Source organism: Zophobas morio, unplaced genomic scaffold (assembly GCF_036711695.1).
Source record: "Zophobas morio isolate AGI-343-1 ecotype UQ-CSIRO unplaced genomic scaffold, CSIRO_AGI_Zmor_V1 ptg000002l, whole genome shotgun sequence".
In the NCBI taxonomy this organism is placed as follows: Eukaryota; Metazoa; Arthropoda; class Insecta; order Coleoptera; family Tenebrionidae; genus Zophobas; species Zophobas morio.
In genome coordinates, this window is record NW_026972107.1 from 18,545,322 (window position 1) to 18,564,454 (window position 19,133).

At 33.9% G+C, this 19,133-nt stretch overlaps 1 protein-coding gene across 1 annotated transcript in view; it reads right to left on the bottom strand.

Moving 5' to 3' along the window:
- The window catches only part of LOC135129512 (G1/S-specific cyclin-D2-like), a 56,945-nt gene that overhangs the window by 17,340 nt on the left and 20,472 nt on the right, over positions 1-19,133 (bottom strand). The window contains exons 2-4 of the mRNA XM_064056681.1: positions 17,596-18,020; positions 17,328-17,543; positions 11,666-11,822 (exon numbers count right to left, since the gene is read on the bottom strand). Coding sequence (XP_063912751.1) covers positions 11,666-11,822; positions 17,328-17,543; positions 17,596-17,829 — 607 coding nt within the window. The 5' untranslated portion in view covers positions 17,830-18,020. The remainder of the gene's footprint in view (positions 1-11,665; positions 11,823-17,327; positions 17,544-17,595; positions 18,021-19,133) is intronic.

The following is a 19,133-nucleotide window of genomic DNA, read 5'->3' on the forward strand; positions in this document are numbered from 1 at the left end:
CATAATTTTTTGGAGGGGACAAGTAAATATATTTTGAATAAAAATTTATTATGCTTATCATATGTTTAAAACATCTGCAAGATTTCAAGGGAATTCGATTTTGCAGATTCAAAATTAAATTGTAGGTGAAACGGAGTTCACGGGGTCAGCTAGTATAAAATAATTAAACCCGGTTTACAGAACCTCAATTAAATATTTAATTGCGATTTAATTTTTAACCCCGCGTTAAAGTACCATGTGACCGACTCTACGCCAATCAGACGTCGCTAATGGCCTTGTTAAATGCGCGATCAACTTAATCTTAGTTAAAATATTGTTTAAACTGGTCCTAAATTGTGTTATTCTTTATTTTTGTACTGAGTTACTAAAAAAAATTAAATGTTAAAATTATCCAAACAAATTTAACACATTTTTTGGAAAACAAAGGAACTTTAGTTATTCCTTTTATTAAAAATAAAACAAATTTTTAAGGTAGTCAGAGAAATAGAAAAAAAACACACTGTCGCATTTATCAACCGGTTTTAGCAAAGCCGAACAGTCGGCCGACTAGTCGGTTTTTACTGGTCGAACAATCGGCTAGTCGGTTAGTCGGCCAAACCTACAGTCGGTACATCTCTAGTAATTATCAATTTGCCTTCCGATAATCTTAAAAGGTTTATAAGATTTCAGAGCATTTGATTTTGTAATTTCAAAGTTAAATTGCACAATATTGTTTCATAATTTAGATTTTTCCAAAAATGTGGATATCTAGGCTGAAAGATCTAGATGGATTCATAAACCACAAGTGCAGCAAAATTTAAATACCATTTATTATTGTAAAATTTGAAAATGACGTCGTCAAATTATTGGTGGGGATGATTGGCGAATTTTGGTTAGCGTTTTGCCATCTACACAATATTCATGATCATAACAGGCACCTAAAATTTGACCACAATCGCTCCAGTAGTTTCGGAAATTATCGACACAGAGATGACAGACAGACAAACTCAAATAGGAGACGTATGTTTTCGTCCTCTAGGGTTCTTGACACGTCGAGAAAACATGAAAGTATAATTTGCATTATATAATTGTTTTATGTGAATAAATTATTAGCCAGGGAATTATAATATCTTCTATGTTAAACATGTTATTATTAAGTATTTATCAATATAACTGGGTTCTGTCATAAAAAACAGCGAATCTATTTTAAATAATACCAACAAAAAAGTTCGAAGTAATTTGACGCCATTTTCTACGTCTATTCCGTGCAATATTTATTGAGTAATTCTTTGAGCTGACGTCATCAAATATCTACAGGAAATGAATTATTGAATGTTCTGTACTGTCTAAGAACTCGTGCAAAACATGCATAAACTGTTAACAAATATTAGTTATTATCAAGGTTGGATTTTTTTTAATCAAAAATAATTACTTTTTTAAATCACCTTTTTTTATTTTTCAATTACCTAGAATTGAACCTTTTAAAAGTAGTAAGAAAGAATCAAAAGCTACGAGTTTTAATAACGTTTATTCAATATGCGATTCCGTGTCATATATAAATATTGTTTCTGCGAGTTTTGACTGTTTTGAACAAAATAAAAAATTTATTTTTATTTACTTTGATAAATATCGAGAGAGTAAGAAAAACATGATCAAAGACAACTATGGATTTTTGAAAGTTTGTCTTTGAACGTTGCATTTTCTACCCAGACTCTCTAATTGACAGTAATCTGAGGATATAAACATTCTATTGAAGACGAATCTTTAAAAATTCGTAGTTGTCCCGTTTTTTAATGTTCTCTAGGTAGTAATAGTGGTATTTATGTTTACAATGTTTACTAGGATATTCTGCACCAGTTACACCAATTCTTAAGAAAAAAAATCAAAAGAAAATTATCATTGTTTTATTTTGATTAAACTGCATTTAAAACACAAAAAAAACAAGGATTATTTATTACAAACTATCTACGAAATAACCAAAACAAGTTCGTCCGTGGCTCATTGCAGTTAAATATTTAATTCAACATTAAACCGACATGTGATCAATTTTTCACCAATTAAAAACCGCTAAACGTCTAATTATATGCATGATTAACTTAATCCCTCTCAAAATATTGTGTAAATTAGGCTTATAAATGTGTAAAGTTTCTAAATTATAGCATTTGTTGAAAATTTAAATGAAATTTAAGGGATATCTTGTAGATAACATGAATGTTTTCGTTGTCCACTGAAACTGTTTAGTTTCAACATTTTGATATTGAAAACATTTTTTGACCTGTGTAAAGAAAAGTGTGAATATTTGATGAACTAATAAAAATAGAGGAATTAAATGTACAAACATGTGCGAAAGCGTTATTCAAAAAATATTAAAATTAAATATGTCATTTAATTTTAAAATAAGTACAATTCCAAAAACACTAAATTTTTGTTCGCGTTTTGCCATTAACCAACCATTAAATTCCATTTTGTGTTTACGACGATCCTACAATCACAATACATTCATTTAGTATAAACATCAGGGGCGGCTGGTGCCGGGGGGCACAAGAGCACGTGCCCCCCCAAAATTACAACGTCTACAAACACACTGGACATAGCAAAATAGTAATTTTCAATATTTAAAAAATTATCCGGACATTTGTGTCATAATTATCAAAACTAATTTTTTTATCTCGCTCCACTTGTATAAAATGTATCAAAACTTACTTCCACTTGCATCTAAAGATGTGCCTTGGATATATGATATGTTATTTCTGATGAAATGCTGATAAAAGCCGAGCACAGAGACCGAATGGACCGAAGCATGACCGATTTAGATGTTTTGTTTACACCGGTGCAATGGAAAGTACACGTCGTGGCCGCTTGATATGCGCCTGATACAACTGGCTTGTGAGCCCATTGCGATCGTGCTCTGGAGGATCGAGTTACTACTGCGGGTTTTAATTTTCCTTCTGCGCGAACACGTATGATAAATATTCTTGGATAATCTTCTCGGTAATACAGACATTCGGAAACAACTACACACCGCTTATATTAATAATATTCGGGCACATAAGGCAAGGGTCGACAAAAATCGCCATATATTACGCCGATTGATAATTTGCATAAAATTTTGCGGAGTGTTTGAATTTGCTTTACGTGGACATGACGAAAGTAGGGAATCACAAAATCCAGATATATTTCGAGGTCTGATTGATTTTATGGCTGAATTCGACTTTATCAGATCATTTGAAAGAAGCAACGGTTTTTAAAGGAACGCCTAAAACTGTCCAAAATGAACTTTTAGATGCCATGAACACCGAAGGCAAAAAGGTATGTGGAGAAATCCTTTTTTATTTTTATTGAATGTATTTTTGTATTTATTTCCGTCACACAAATTCGTCTATTAATTGGTAATGACAACCTGTTTTATTTCTTCATATTTAACTTATCAATCAAATTGTGTCCCCCCATTTCAAAAGGTCACCAGCCGCCACTGATAAACATAATGCATTGTTTACTACTTACTCAAACTAAACACTACTTTGTAACATCACCATACTTAATTAGTTTTATAACAACCGTTTTACGCGCTATTTTTGCAGGTAAAACAATGTGTGTTATTTCCACCCACTACTTAATTTTTTCTGTTATTTTTCAATACACAATTTGGAGTGTACATTATAAACTTCTAATTGTATCAAAAGTTTCAACTTGTTGCGACATGTCAAACTTTTAAAACTGAATTTTATCTTTTAAAATTATCAAGTTAATAGACGAGAACTGCTTAGGGTGCGACCCTTTTTGGTTCCACCTGGACTATTCGCTAATTTTAAATATAAATCATAAATATTTCAAAAATAGTGAGTATTTAATTTTTTTAAGAAAAGAATTATAACTTACAAACCACTTTTAAGTTTGATCAACGATCTGTATAATAATATAAGCCGGCTGAAGGAAAGCACAAAAAATACAATTTCAAGAAATAATGAAGTGGAATGCGGGAATGATTTTACTTTAAAATGTGTCGATTTTATTATTCAAATTTGTTAAAACGGAAGAAAAATGACTCGTATTAATTTATCAGTGAAAACAAAAAACTGTCTAAATCAGCTGCTTGCCTTGAAAATGACATTTACTATTCATTGCAAACTGAAACGTGAGGTCAGTTCGACAACTAGATTACAATTCCTGTTTTGAAAGGGTGGCAAGAGTCAACCCTCACTTTGCTAACACACTGTGTATATCAGCAAGTAACACGGCAGAAGAAATTCGACTATACCAAATAAGTAGGTATAGTAAAATTAAGAAATGTCTAAAAAATATCTTTGTAGTCTTCACGGCGGTGATTTTAAGTGTACCCATGTATTCACCCTTATATTAAATGAATTAAGTTAATTTCTTGAATAACCAGAAGTAATTAAGTGTAAAATTAGCTATATCAACCACCATTATCTCTGAGAGTGAAATTGGATTGAAATAATCTTGAATCTGAACAGTCTAGAACATAGGGGAAGCCGCACAATTACTTTACTTCTTTTTAAAACCTCAACCTCTGGAAAAGAGTATTAAATATGATTCATTTTTCGCGGAAAACAAAGTTATCGTGTTGACCTTCCGACACTTAGGACGCATTCATTACCCTCGATATCTAATTACGCCCAAAACAAACCCATAGCCCTATTATGCAAAGTGAAACACTTTGATAATTGCTACTTGCTGAGGGCAGACAGGAGTCGGAAGTCGTAAAGTGCAACGCTCCGCACGCTCGGGTAAAGCCAAAGTAAAAAATTCCGAAAAGCCATAATCCCTGACGCCATCCACGTGCTCCCAACAAAGGCCATTTAAAAATGGTGGCCGATTTAAATGTCCACGGATAGCATGTGCGCCCGCACACCTGGTGCTTAAAATCAACGCAATCACCAGCGGGTCCAAATAAAAATACACCGCTGGCATCTGCTACCTCCATCAGCGAACTGGTCCAACCATCAGATTGCAAATCCAACAAGATTCCCTCTCGCTCCAATAAGAACAACTGAAAGGGCGGAATGCAGCAAGCGGTAGCACCTTGCCCTAGCCCCGGCAATTCAGATTTGCATGTCAATGACTTTCGAGACCGATTATTATGGGTCGGCCTATGTGCGCAATTTCGTCGTAATATATCGAAGCGTAGTGTTGTTTCGATTTTTGATATGGGAGTCGCTCAAAGAAGCATTGTGCTCCTACGGTATGTGTAAGCGCGGTATATCTGCTCGAATCTACAGCTGCTGGGGGAAGCCCTGTGTTTTAGGGGGGCTCGGTGACGGTGACACACATGCATTACTTCACAGCTGCCTATCAATTTTATACTGCCGCGCACTATGAATAGTAATTGTAGGAAAGTGGGCTTTAAATAAGTTTTTTACATTAATTTGGTTATGGAAGATCTAACCTTGGAGGCGGAAGTTCTGACTAAAATAGAGTAAACCGTGAACCAATAAGCGGAAGCAGAGGAGTAATTAATTGCTCTTACATCTTAGAAACGTTTAGATATTTCGTAAAGTAGAACTCTGTCAGCTGAAAATCTTCCAATTGAAATCGAAAGTAAAAGTAGAACTATGACAAGATTTCGGCACTTGAGTTGAAAATAATCACATTCCTGAACAATTAAATAAGTTCTGGAAAACAGTACAGCTCGCATTTTAAATAGTTCTTTGGAAAACCTGCTACTTGTTGCATACAAACCAGAAGCATTAGTGAGCAGCTGTCACGAGGTAATAGAAAGCGTTTCGGTGGAAGGTGCATGGTTGTTGTTTATTATTTATAAATACGATATTTCTGACCACAAAATTTAAATAGTTATTTCATCTATGAACTAAGATTTTGATTACAGTCATCCAAAGATACATTCCAGGTACACAAAAATATTTTGTTTAAACATCGTGTCATGTCCGCATTTTTTTAACAAAAACACTCAAGCAACATCGTTAAAATTATAAAATACTTTATGTTTTGAGTGTTACAAAAGTTTTATTGCGAGAAATTAATTGCTAGGACTGAAGTTTTACACAATTTTTTTCCCCTAAAATTTTGGTAATAATTTCGCCATTTTTTTCTGCGTCACTTCCAAAAACTATGAACTTATTCAAATATGTAATAAGAACAATTGCGCATGGTATAAAAATGTAGCACGGTAATATTAAGTATTATCTATGTCCGCGAGAAAATAATGCAATCTAATACAATATTGACGAGTTACGACTTTTAGTGTCAACTTAAAATCTTCCAGTTTGTTCTTAACGTATCTACTATAAAAAAATATAAATAATCAGACCTTTTCATAATTTTTCTTCCTATTTCTTAATTTTGTTTTTTATTTTTCGAGCGTAAACTAGGCAAATTTCATATTTAATGGACGTTTCATTACTTCTAGAATATGCAAAAGTAGTCTTCCGTTTCTTTCAATTAAATTTTACTATTTGTCTTAAAAACTGCAAACCCCATTGATTTGAAATTTTACACACTTTTTATGGTCACTACCCCTAGTAAATCGCAATCAAAATTCACCTGCTCATCCCTTTCACAAACTTGGTGATGTCATCTCAAAATTTGGCTAAAGCAAATCTTACTTTAAATTTGTAGTGTGAAGTGTTTCTCTATTGTGGTTTAATAATGTCTCCATATTTTTAACAACACAGGGTTTTGATTCCGACCTCCAAGTGGGCACTGACTTGTCTTTTTCGTAACCACCTGTGATAATTACTGATAACTGGATGTAAGAAAAGAAACATTTTTGAAAGCTCCGTACGTTTTAGAATTATCGTGAAAAATCAAATTTGTAAAAGCAAAAAAAATCTACGAGCTCAGTTTTTTGACATTTGGAAAAGGCGTGTCTTTGATTGTTGCATGTTCAACTCAACTCTCAAATTGACGATAATCTGTATCAAAGACAAATCTGCAATAATCCATGGCTGTCTTTGATTGTATTTTACATTGTGTCAGTATATCTCATTTTGTAATCTCTTTTAAAACACTAGTACATTGGAAAATTAGGTTGCAACTTAAAAAATATTGTGTACGTCATAATGTTGCCGGTATCGCCTACAGAAATTCAAAATCCCTTCTGGAATGTAGTTTATAAAAAAAAAAAAAAACAATTTACATACCTCTTGCTACGCTACAGTATTATCGTTAATAAAATATAAAACAAAGCTGAATTAAAAAGACACAGGTATTTAAATTTAACACTTTTTCACACTATAATTTCCATTTTAATTGTCGATTTAAGTCGGTAAGATATTGGTGAGTCAGAATGCAGTTTGCCATGAATAAATAAGACTGATTAACACATGAAAATCTCTCTCAATTCTGCGAAAACCAAGAAATATATTTCCTGACTTATGAAAGTTGAACTTCAGTGTTGTTGCTATATGATATTATACTGCAACTTCGACTAATGTTTTTCCCACGAAATTAAAATTTCGCAGGCGTTATCACGCGCATTTTCAAGGTAAACTGCAGTGTTGGTTCATTTCTAGAACGCATTAGAAAACCCGTGACTAACGCTTTCAATCTCGGTTTTTTGACGTCCATTTTTTATTCGTCGTTTTGGAATGCCTTTATTAACGACAGATTTTGAATTTAAAATATATAGCATAAAGCCAAAAATGGATTAAAACCGGCACCCCACATAAAACGACAGCTGTCAATTATTCAATTCTGTAATTGTCATATCTTAACTTTAATTATTTGTTTTGTGGTTAATATGCACCCAAAATTAGAATACTACATTTGTATGTTTAAAGTTTTACGATGATCTCCCTAACTGTCAAATTGACAATTCAAATCCAATGCCAAATCAACTATGAACGGACATCTAGTAGCATTGTTGCCAATAATTCAGAATTGCCAACACAAAAATTTGTCTCAATAAATTTGATCCAATCAATAACTGGAGGATTATAAAGCAAATTTTCTGGATCTAACAAAAAAAAAATAGAATATAAATCTGTGCCATTTCATCATTAATTTTATTCCATGAAACAGTTCAAATTACAAAATAAAAAAGTTTAAAATTGCAAAAACTTGTGGTAATAAAAATGATACAATCAAATTCATCTATACTTATATAATAAAGCTGAAGCTTTTGTTTATTTGAACACGCATATCTCAGAAACTACTGGTTCAAATTCAAAAAATCTTTTTGTGTTGGATAGTCCATGTATCATATCTACATATAAGCTATATAACATCACGCTACGATCATTAGGAGCGAAGTAGCAATGAAAAATTCGTAAAAACGGGAAAATTATTCCTCCTTTGACAGCTTCCGTTGCTTACGCTGCTTAAACGGTTAAAGTTACGTAAAAATCATGTATGACGAAATTGTTCCCCTCTAAAAGTTCTAAAGAAGAGTCCGCGACAGCATATGTCTATCTTTTAAGGTCGAGTCAGTATAACCTTTTTTATGGTAATGAAATTTGTTCTAAAATAATAATGCATTATGTATAAAATTCTCGCGTCACAGTGTTTGTAACCGAACTTCTCCGAAATGGGTTGACCGATTTGTATGAAATTTTTTACGTATATTCGGTAGGTCTGACAATAAGTTGTAAACTACTTTTTAAACCCCTAAGTGATAAGGGTGGTCCACCCTAAAAAATGTGTGTCTATTTTTTCGACAAAATTTTTTATTTTTATTTTTTTAAGATTTGGCATCAAAAAATACACATAACCCTAAATTTTCACCTTTCTACCACCAACCCCCATTTTTTAATCGTCTATAAAATAAAAATCAATTGTTCCTGTTAGTCTCGCTAAGACTCAAAAACGGCTTGACCGATTTGAAAATTTTTTTATATTACGGGGATGGTTTATAAATAAAAAAAATAAGGATAACTTAAAAAAAAATAAAAAAATTCTAAAAATTTTGTATGGGAATCGCCACTTCGAATTAATTTCAATAGTTGGCGTTTTTGACGGACCTGTCGTCTAACTGACGTGTCATACAAAACTAATTCTTCCGTGCGATTGTGAAAATTATATTGCATTTCAAATCGTTCTTTGTTTTTTCGTAAAAAAAAAATGACGTTTATTTTAAGAAAAGTCTTGGCTAAAGTGAATTTAATTACACATTGAGAAAGTTTCTTATTCATTTTGATCTGCCATTCTATTTACCTATATTCACTTTGTTGGTTTCGACAAAACCTCAAACTTTACCGTTATTCGAGGATTTAATTTGAAGTTTTCAATATTTTAAAATTCTCAAGACAAAATTTACAGATTTGATTGACTGTGAAAATAATTTTGTGTCGTTTTATGACGTTCATTAAAATGCCGAGAAGACGACAAGCTGACATAGGTTCACGAAATCAATCAAATGTGCGATGAACTTCCTCAGGTGCAAACCGCAATGATTTATTTCATAGGTAATTCGGATACGGAAGTTGATCAGCGTTGTGCTCATAATCAAGATAATCAAACATTGAAGCGAGACATTGGGTGGTATGAATAAAACTGAGTAGATACTCATATTCGAAGTACGAAGTACCTACTTCATTATTACTCTTATATACCTGAGCATCTGCTCTATGTACTGAGTACCTACTTGGAAACATTGTATCTCCCCGGACACAAAAAACTGAACATCTACGCGTTTTGTGAGCATTTAATCTAGAAATGAGCATCGGCGTGGCAAATAACTGAGCTGGTTGTAAAGCAGCTTAGAAAACCAGTAGGATCGTTGTAAGAGTGAATTTTAACTAAACATGGTGACTTTCATGAACGTGGAACGTCGTCAAAAGGTGCATTCAGTTTGAAAAGCACATTAGGGGCAGGAATATCGAAAACTTTTCATGTAATTAACTTTTATTTATGCATAAATTGTGCAGTGCGTTTTTTCTAACACTGGCCATAGAGATTCCCATCTCAAGGTGTCTATACCCCATGCTAACTTATATTTTGGTGACTCGATTTTTGCCTTGATGGTTGAACACTGCCACTGTTGTCCTTTTTTGTTGTATGGAGATGCTACTTGAGCATCAACTGTTACTTACTGAAGTATTAGTATCATCTAGAAAAACTAGAAATATTTTGATTTGATATTCGAGTAGATAATTCGTATTTCGAGTATGAGCATCTACTGAATTTTATTTATATCAACCATTGTCAAAAAATTGATCGAACGTTGTTTCGACAGAACTTCCTTCGCACCAAAAGTATAATGAAACCTATTCAGCATTTTCGAGTTGAGTCTGTTCTTCACACAATTTTGTGATGACCTAATCAACATTTACTATCAACACGTATACCACCTTGGATTGGTGCAGTGTAATACTAAAAATAACTGTATTGTATTCCCAAAATTATCTGCGAAATTCGAGTGAGCCATTCCATCAATTTTTTGGGGGGAATAAATAAATATTCTTAGCAATTTACCATGCTTACAATAACTTTAAAATGTCTGCAAGATCTCAAAGTATTCACTTTTGCAACTCTTGAGTTATTCACTAAAATAAATTGACTGATCCATATATTTTTTTGAGTCACTGTAAAAGCAAATCTAAAAAATATGAGTGCAATGATAAATTACGAAAATATACTGATGATGTTTTCCACATTTTAGATAGGATTTATTCGGCCAAATCTTGAAATGACGTCTTAAAGTTTTTGGGTTTGATAAACAGATATATTTTGATTGAAAACCTACCACGTCAAACAGAAACTTCAAAACCTCTGCGATATTTCAAAATTCAGTTTTTCAATTCTTGACTCAATCAATAAAATAAATTGACTCAGTGATTAATTTTTTTGAGACACCCCCTATAAGCAAAATAAAAAATATGGATGGAATGGTAAATCACAAGTATAGTCTCATCCTATTTTGGACATTTTAGATAGGATTCATTTGGCAAAATTTTGGGCTGACGTCATCAATTTTTTGGAGGGAATAAGTAAATACATTTTGAATAAAAATTTATTATGCTTATCATATGTTTAAGACATCTCCAAGATTTCAAAACATTGGATTTTGCAGATTCAAAATTAAATTGTAGGTGAAACGAAGTTCACGGGGTCAGCTAGTATAATATATAATTACTGCATTGTATTCCCAAATTTTCAGGAAATCTTGATTTGATCAATAAAATAAATTACTTCATTTCTTCATTTATTCACCCTGTATAAGCAATTCTAAAAAATATGATCGCACTGATCAACCACAAATATAGGGCTCATAATATTTTGCACATTTTAGACAAGATTTATCTAGCAGAAATTTGAGATGACGTCATCAAATTGTTGGTGGAGATAATTAGAAAAATTTTCTATCATTTTACCAACCATACGATATCCCCAACACTTTCGGAAATTATACGTCCAATAAAGTCGTTAACAGACGACAGACAGACGGAAACGGGGAACTTATTTTCCCATACTTTAATGGTTATGAAACGTCGAGAAAACATGAAACCAGTTGCCTTTCGTCGGATGGACATTAGCTTATGGTCAGAAAGTAAAAACCAAAAAATTCGTACCTGATGATCATATGCTTTAAAAATTCAGCCCACTTTATTAACCCGGCAAATTTTACCTTCGCCCATTGCAGCTTATTCTCTCTTTCTTATATAGTTTTCGTCTACTACGCATCTACGACCCTACTTTAACGGAAGACGATTATTTCGTCCGGCTATCTCTCCGTGGCTAATTGGTTACGTCAGGTGCTAGTCCTTACCTGTATAACAGATGGAGACGAGGGTGTGCGCGTGCCTCCTGAGCAAACTGCTTTCGCCGCCCCACGAACACCTCTCGATGATCTGATCGATGTAATCAAATCCGGTAATGGCGGCAACGTTCCACTTCAACTTCGACAAAACCAACAGTTCCCAACTCTGCAACAAAAAGAAACTTGTATCAACCTCACAAGACCCTCTTAATTAATTATCGTTGCATTTTCCTCCCCCTCCCCGTATTCCCACAGAAGTAACTTATTGTCAGAGACCCTCCTTAACGGCACTCTGATCTCCCCATCAAGATCTATAAAAGGTGTTCCGATTTTCCTCCGCTTTGTTCTCACGGGGCCACCAGATGACCATTCAAATTTGTCGCATATCGTTGTGGTCGCCCCAGCACAATTAATGCTAATTTGTGGTCGTTACAAACGAGACATCGGGGACAATTATGATGTGATAAACGTATGGTGCACGATTTTGTTGGTTTTGGGAAAAAATTCATAATTTGGTTGGGTGAAAGCAAATGTGTACAAAATTCAATGTTACCTATGGTTTGATGAAGTGAAATAAATCTCTATCAGTGTCAATTTTACTACACCATAAGAAGAATCCACTTTTAAAGAAAACTATTCTTGCTCTATTTTTACAAATGAAGTCCATAATTTTGGTAACGTTAGACCACCAAAAATATTTACTTCATTATTATTGACCTAAGCCATAATTTATGGCTTTCCGGCAGGTAGCACCCGAAAATTAATACAGGTATATTTTATTACTCTTTTACAAGCAGCAATAAGGTGAATGCGCACGAGATGTTAAAAATTAAACAAGAAAGCCCTAAAGGCTAATATTTACAATTAAGAGTGCTGAAAAATAGCAAGTGATTTCTTACATACATTTCCCCTTGTCCTTGCAAAGTGTTACTTATGTTTTAAGTAGGTACTTACCTGATAATCTAAGTAGGGATAACTGGTAAGACCTGCGTAACAAGCATTAGTTATTATTAATTTTTTCTGAGAAGTCCTTCTAATGAAAAGGTGTGTACAATGGCCCCGGTACAAATAATTATTGAGACTTATATAATTTGTCAACCAATTCTACAAATGTTCTTAAATAAAGCTTTGCAACTTATTTTCATTTATTCCTAGTGTATAATTATAGGCAGGGCCTAGAGATTAGAGAGATACTCTGCCCATTTCATTTGTAGACAGTCGAAGCTCGATGATTTGAATTCCTGGATAATTCGAAAAATGTTTTGTGTCAGAAGCATTTTCATAGGGTCACACTTTTACATTTACACTGTTTTCAATTTTTGAAGAGCCAAGACTTATTCCAAATGACAGAAAAATAATGATACTCATATTTAAATTTTGTGACATTCGTAACATCTTTTTGTCTCCAGCACCTGTTTGGAATTATCTCTAGGTACATTGACACGTGGAGCTTTGTTGGACGTTGGAACTGAAGGCCACATTTTGAGTGCCGAAACACTACTAACACACTATTTACATAATAGAGGTTAATGTTTTATAATTAATTAATGCGTACAGATGTCAACCGCTTCCGCCATTTTTTTATTACTGATGCGAACTGGCAATTTCGTTCTGTTATCTTAAGCTCATGACGGCATCCTCATGGAACGTCTGTCGTTAGTCTAGACGCGTTGTCGTCACAAATAATTATCCAAGCATCACTGGTCAAAACGCATTATTGTCCCTTGAGAAAACCAAAATGCTTCTAATACGAAGATAATCGTAATACCCCGAAACCGTTTCAAAGTTGCAACGTTCATTAGAAAAAAATACTTAAAAAAATGTGAGAAGTATCCGTTTCTTCCCCCATTTCCTTCAAAATCGTACTCTAAATAATAATACACAAACCCCTGAGAATTATTAACGACACCACTTGTTGCACGCCTCACTACGTCTGATGTGCTACTTAATCACATTTATTAACGGTCAAAGAAGGGCACTTGTTTGATGATCCTGTTTCACGAGGCAAAAGTTCCCGTGTGAGAAAGGACACCTTTTGTCATATTCCCGAACGGGACTATTTAGACATGCTAATAACAACCAGCCGAAGGGAACAGACAAGGGTCCCAAAAAGGGCCGGAACCATAAAGAAAGGTCTGGTTCTTCCCATCCAGCTTCCGATCATTACCATAGGTGAGCATAATAATCTCCATGACCCGATTATTAGTGGATCGGAAAGCGTCGGAAGCTAGTCGAAGATGGATTTGAGGATATCTTTGAGCACAGGATTCAGGGTGGTTGGGCACCCTTGCTATTGGTTTCACCTACACGACCAATTTGCGGTTAGAGTGTAGTCGCAGTTTACGGAAGCGACAATCAAAATAATAACCGGACAATGGGTCGCCTGAGGCGGACGATGTCTTCGAGACAAGATGAGCAGATAATGTGATGTCCGGATGTATGCAGTATTGTTAATATCTTGAAGAAATGTGTTACATCCTTATAAGAGGCACGACATTAAGAAAGGAAATGGAAAGGTGACGTATTATATGATAGGTGGAAGAGGAAATACGGTAAAGATAAATTAAGGAAACTCTTTACAAACATGCAAGCAAGCCTAAAAATAAAGGGGTTTATTTTAAATTCAAAATATCAAAAGGTATGTTTGCTCTTCCCAAATAATGAATAATAACTGCTACCAAAATGTATTCAATCCTTCAAAAATTGATACCAATCAAAATATTGTTAAGCAAATCTCAGGTCAATCTAAAGTGTATTAGTAATAAAGGACAGCTTTTGTTTGTAGTTTGATAACATTGATCAACAAGGATTTTATTCATGAACAATGAATACCACAGTTATTTTACACTAAGTGAGTAACATTTACTGCTGACTCATTTTGCTAGATCAATTCGCGGTTTTAGAGAAAATAACCACAGAAAATAATAAAAATGATATATGTATTGTGTATGTATATTAAAACTTGTGTTGTTACAACATTACGAAAATGTATAAAGGGCTTAAACTAAATTTACACTAGCACATACATTGGAAAATTTAAAAAAATCAGCTAGTGTTGCTATATGAAGTGCCAACAACTTTTTTTATTGTTTTGAATGCATTATGTACATTATAATTAATGTTGGCACTAATTGCATTAATTAATTAGTGCCACCAGTTTTCATCTTCTCATGAAAATAATCTCTTCTGAAAAATCACTTATACTTAACTTTACTATTAGTGTTAAAATGTACACATATAGTTTGATATTACACAAACTAAAATTCGCACTCTTATCCCTTCCAATAAGTTGATGACGTCATCTCTAGATTAATTCGGTTTTGTTAAAGCTTTACAGATCTTTTTAAGAATGATTTTAAGGTAAAGATTGATTTGTGATTACAAAATTTCGAAAGCGTGTCTCAACTTGCATGATATAACCCAATAAATTACCATAAGATAATAAGTAAATTACTTAAAATGAGTTCTACCTTGAGAACTGCTGCAACCTTTACTTTATTGCAACGGTTCTACGTAATTTTTCTCTGTGTGTATGGGAGTTTTAACCTTCACTCTGCCAAAGAAACTAACTTTTTTCACATGACCGCGGCATCTCACCTCCGACAACGCAATAGTTCGCAGAAACTTCAACAGACACTTTTATCTGTATTTGTTTTTCCGGCGAGTACTGAAGTTGCTACCGTATCCGCCTTTCATTCACTGAAATTTACACTTTTGTTGGAAGCTTGAATGAATACAGTCTGGTTTCTACTTTGAAATCATTGCATAATTTGCGATGTGTGTGTGTTTTTTTTTTTTAGGACAATCGTTTAAGAATTTAATTATCCATTTTACTTAACTCGAAGCTTGGTTCAAAAACATAAATAAGAAAAAAATTACTAAATAAAAACCTTCACGGAAAGTTTCTTTCAGTTAAGCTACATATATTTTTAAATGTCTGTAATTACTCGTAATTAGGCGGTTCAACAGTTGCTTCTTTTTTTTATTTAAATAAATAAGATTTACTAATGTAAATCTTGGTGATAACGTCATCCTTTTGTTAGTTGGGATGATTATCCAAATTTTGATTAGCATTTTACCGTCTACACGATATTTTTAATACACATACAAAATTGGACAACAATGGGTCCAGTAGTTTCGGAGATTATCTATCTAATGAAAATCCGGACAGACGGCAGACAGACCGACAAACAGATGGAAACGGGAGACCTATTTTTTCGTAATCTAGGGGTCATGAAACGTCAAGAAACCATAAAAGTGGCGAGACGTCCAATGGACTCCATTACAATACTTGCTCAGGAAGTAAAAATGTTTTTACAAAATAATGGTTAAAACTAAGATATGTTTTACTTGTTTTATCGTGGATGTTCAGTGCGTCTGCGCTGTTATTTTCCAGTACAATGCTGTAGGAACCTATTTTTCAAAATTTCAATCCAACTAATGTAAATACGGCCCTGTTTAACATCTGCAGGTAGCATGGCCATCTATGGCTGATGGATTTACAATACCGGGACTGGGATTTACTTAATGTAAATATTAGTAAATGTTTACAAGGAAACAAAATTTTTGCAACTACCTGCAACTATTACATTAAGGTAAATTTTAACGGGGTTCAAATAGCCGAAAGTTAATCCTATTGTCCAACAGAATTATCTGTGGACAGAGGATGAGGCATTCAACTGAGCTAGAGAATTAAGAAGGCCATTTCTGGTTCTAGCTTCCAAAAAGTAATTTTGAAATAGAAACTTTTTGGCTGTCTCGACTATAAACGGTAAAGAGATTTTTGTGGAAATGTTGCTGACTTTATTAAATAAAACTGTACCACAATCCAATTTTAAATGTTCAGTTTCAACATTTCATTAATGAAATAATCCCAATGAAATTTATCAAAAATCATAAAAATATGGAAAATTATCCAAAATACGTAATAGTCTGTAAAAATGTTGCCACCTCTTGCTTTTGATGACCTCAATTTGTAGGTATAGATCTTACAGGAAACAACTTTCCTTGTCATTTATATTCGGAGTGTCGTATGTTACCAATATAATTGAACAAGTGGTGGTGCTTTGAAAACCAAGCAAGGGCATGCTAACCTGTAGTAACGGCATGACAAGCTTTGCGGGAATTCCCTTCATACAAATTTTGTTGTCTACTGTATAATACAATATGAACCAGGATACAAGGAATGAAATTTAAATCAAGCAACTATCACTCAAAAATAGTTAATTTAATTCTATAGTCTCTGAATCATTATCATAAAATACGTATGTACAATACACTGACCTACAGTTCGTTTATTTTCTTAAGCTGACGTTCTAATAGTTCAACATTACACTTAATTGTATACATAATTGTGTCAAAGTTTAACAAAGTCTCTTTTTTTGACAAGTTCGTAGTTCCATTCCTTAAATAATTAAATATTCATTTAATTAAGTAATATTTTTATGTGGGCACCGTAGTCACTCGCATGTCACATCTCAAACACAATTTATTCTGTTTTATGCGCGTTTCCGAGAACCAGACAAGCCGTGAATTCACCGAATTGGCGGCTGACACGAACATTCCAAAATTATAAAACACATTTGTAAAAAAAATTCTCGATTGTCAACAAGTCAAAAAAAAAAGTCCAAAACTCGAAAAAAATAATTTTAACAAATATCAAAAAACTTACCACCATCATTTCGAAAGTGACACTGTAGTCCGTGTAGGCACAAAGCAAATCAATCGGTAAAATATTCGTACTTCTAACTTTCGAGGCGATAAGCAAGCAGGTGGCCCCCAGGAGCTGCAACTGTTGTCTCTTAATATCGCATACGCAGAGGAAACGATCCATCAGGTTAACAGCCAAAGGTAGAATCTGATCTTCACACATTTGCTCCTCACAGACCTAAAATGGTCAATTCTGAGCTGACACCCCCATAAACCAAAATAAACATTACCTCCAACATCCAAGTAGCCACAACTTTCCTCATGAAGGGCTCCACATCGCTCTGCACATTCTGAAAGTAATTCGTGTGTGGAGTATACAAGATTTCGTCGTTCAGCAAGTGTTTCATGACTCGAAAATCGTTGAAGATGTTCGGGTCTTTGGGGGCATACGTAGCAGCGGTGGATTTTTCGGTACAGGCAAGATCCATATTAGTGTAAACAGTTCCGACGCACAAGAAGCTCATTCACGTGCTTTCGACGCGGTGAAACTAACAAGCACCTACTCCTCCTTCGGCAGTTCTTTCGCAACTGGTTGCATTAATTTTTGTGTTGTGGATGTGGTCCACGTGTGGGCAAAGCGCATGCGCGTTTAGGGCATGCGACACCTGGGGTGGTGGGCAGGAAGACCTGTACTTCGAATTTCCAGTCCTTCTACCTGTGTAAACATCTGCTACATTTCATCATAATCTCGTTCGCTACCAGGTTTATCGAAATGGTTTTTTCTTTATGTGCGCGTCATATGGAACGCCGATGGTTCGTTTAAGGCTTTTGTTATTTTAATTAATAAAAAATGTCGAAGAAGTACCACGTGGGTACGCACATAAATTTGTCATAAATTTAATATCAAATTAAAAAAAATTCACTTAATTTTCAACATATGACTAGACTTAAAATTAGGCAAACATTTAAGTAAATTTAGGTATATATGTATTTATATACTTTAAATGCAATTTGATGGCCCAAGATAATATAATATATTGTTAGATTCACCCACACAATAAAAAAATCTTTGAAAATTATAATGAAATTAAGATAGTTGCTTCTTTGTGGCTTGCCAAGTTATGATCATAAAGGATTCGCTGTTGTTATCACTGAGAGCATGGTTTCTGTTTAGTTGGCTAAGCTAGACTGCAATGAAGGTGCCGGACGGGACTACCTGATGGTACTATTTTACAAAAAAATATGCATGACCTTGGTTTGCCTTTGGCACAATTGTTATTTATCAGTAAGGCTCGGATTGTATGCAAAAATGCATATTCTTTAAAATGCGGCATATTAAAAAAAAAGGTGTTTCCTGGACATATAACTTCTTAAAAAAATATTTCAATATTACTGCATATTTACCGATAAGTGCATATTCATGCATAATATTCAAGTTGTACTTTTATTCACCAAATATCAAGACATTTCGGGAGAATCTTCATGTAGAAAACCAGTAATTAAGACATCCTAATCCGAACTGGAGACATTACGTTTATTGGTATATGTATTAAATAGCAGTGCCTAAATTAAGGAAAATTTCCAACTGCACAATCGCCTCTAATCCCCCTTCCCCCTTCTGTCCTCAGTACTACTACTACCCCCCCCCCCCCCCCCAACATTAAAGTGCACTATGATTTTGTTGATTTGTGAGAATACCTGCACCAAATAATAGCAAAATGCAATCACAATAAATATATTGTAAAGATATAAACAAAAATCTAAAATACTCACAATACAGACACTATTAAGTAATACATATGTCACTATTTAAAGGTACACCACAAAA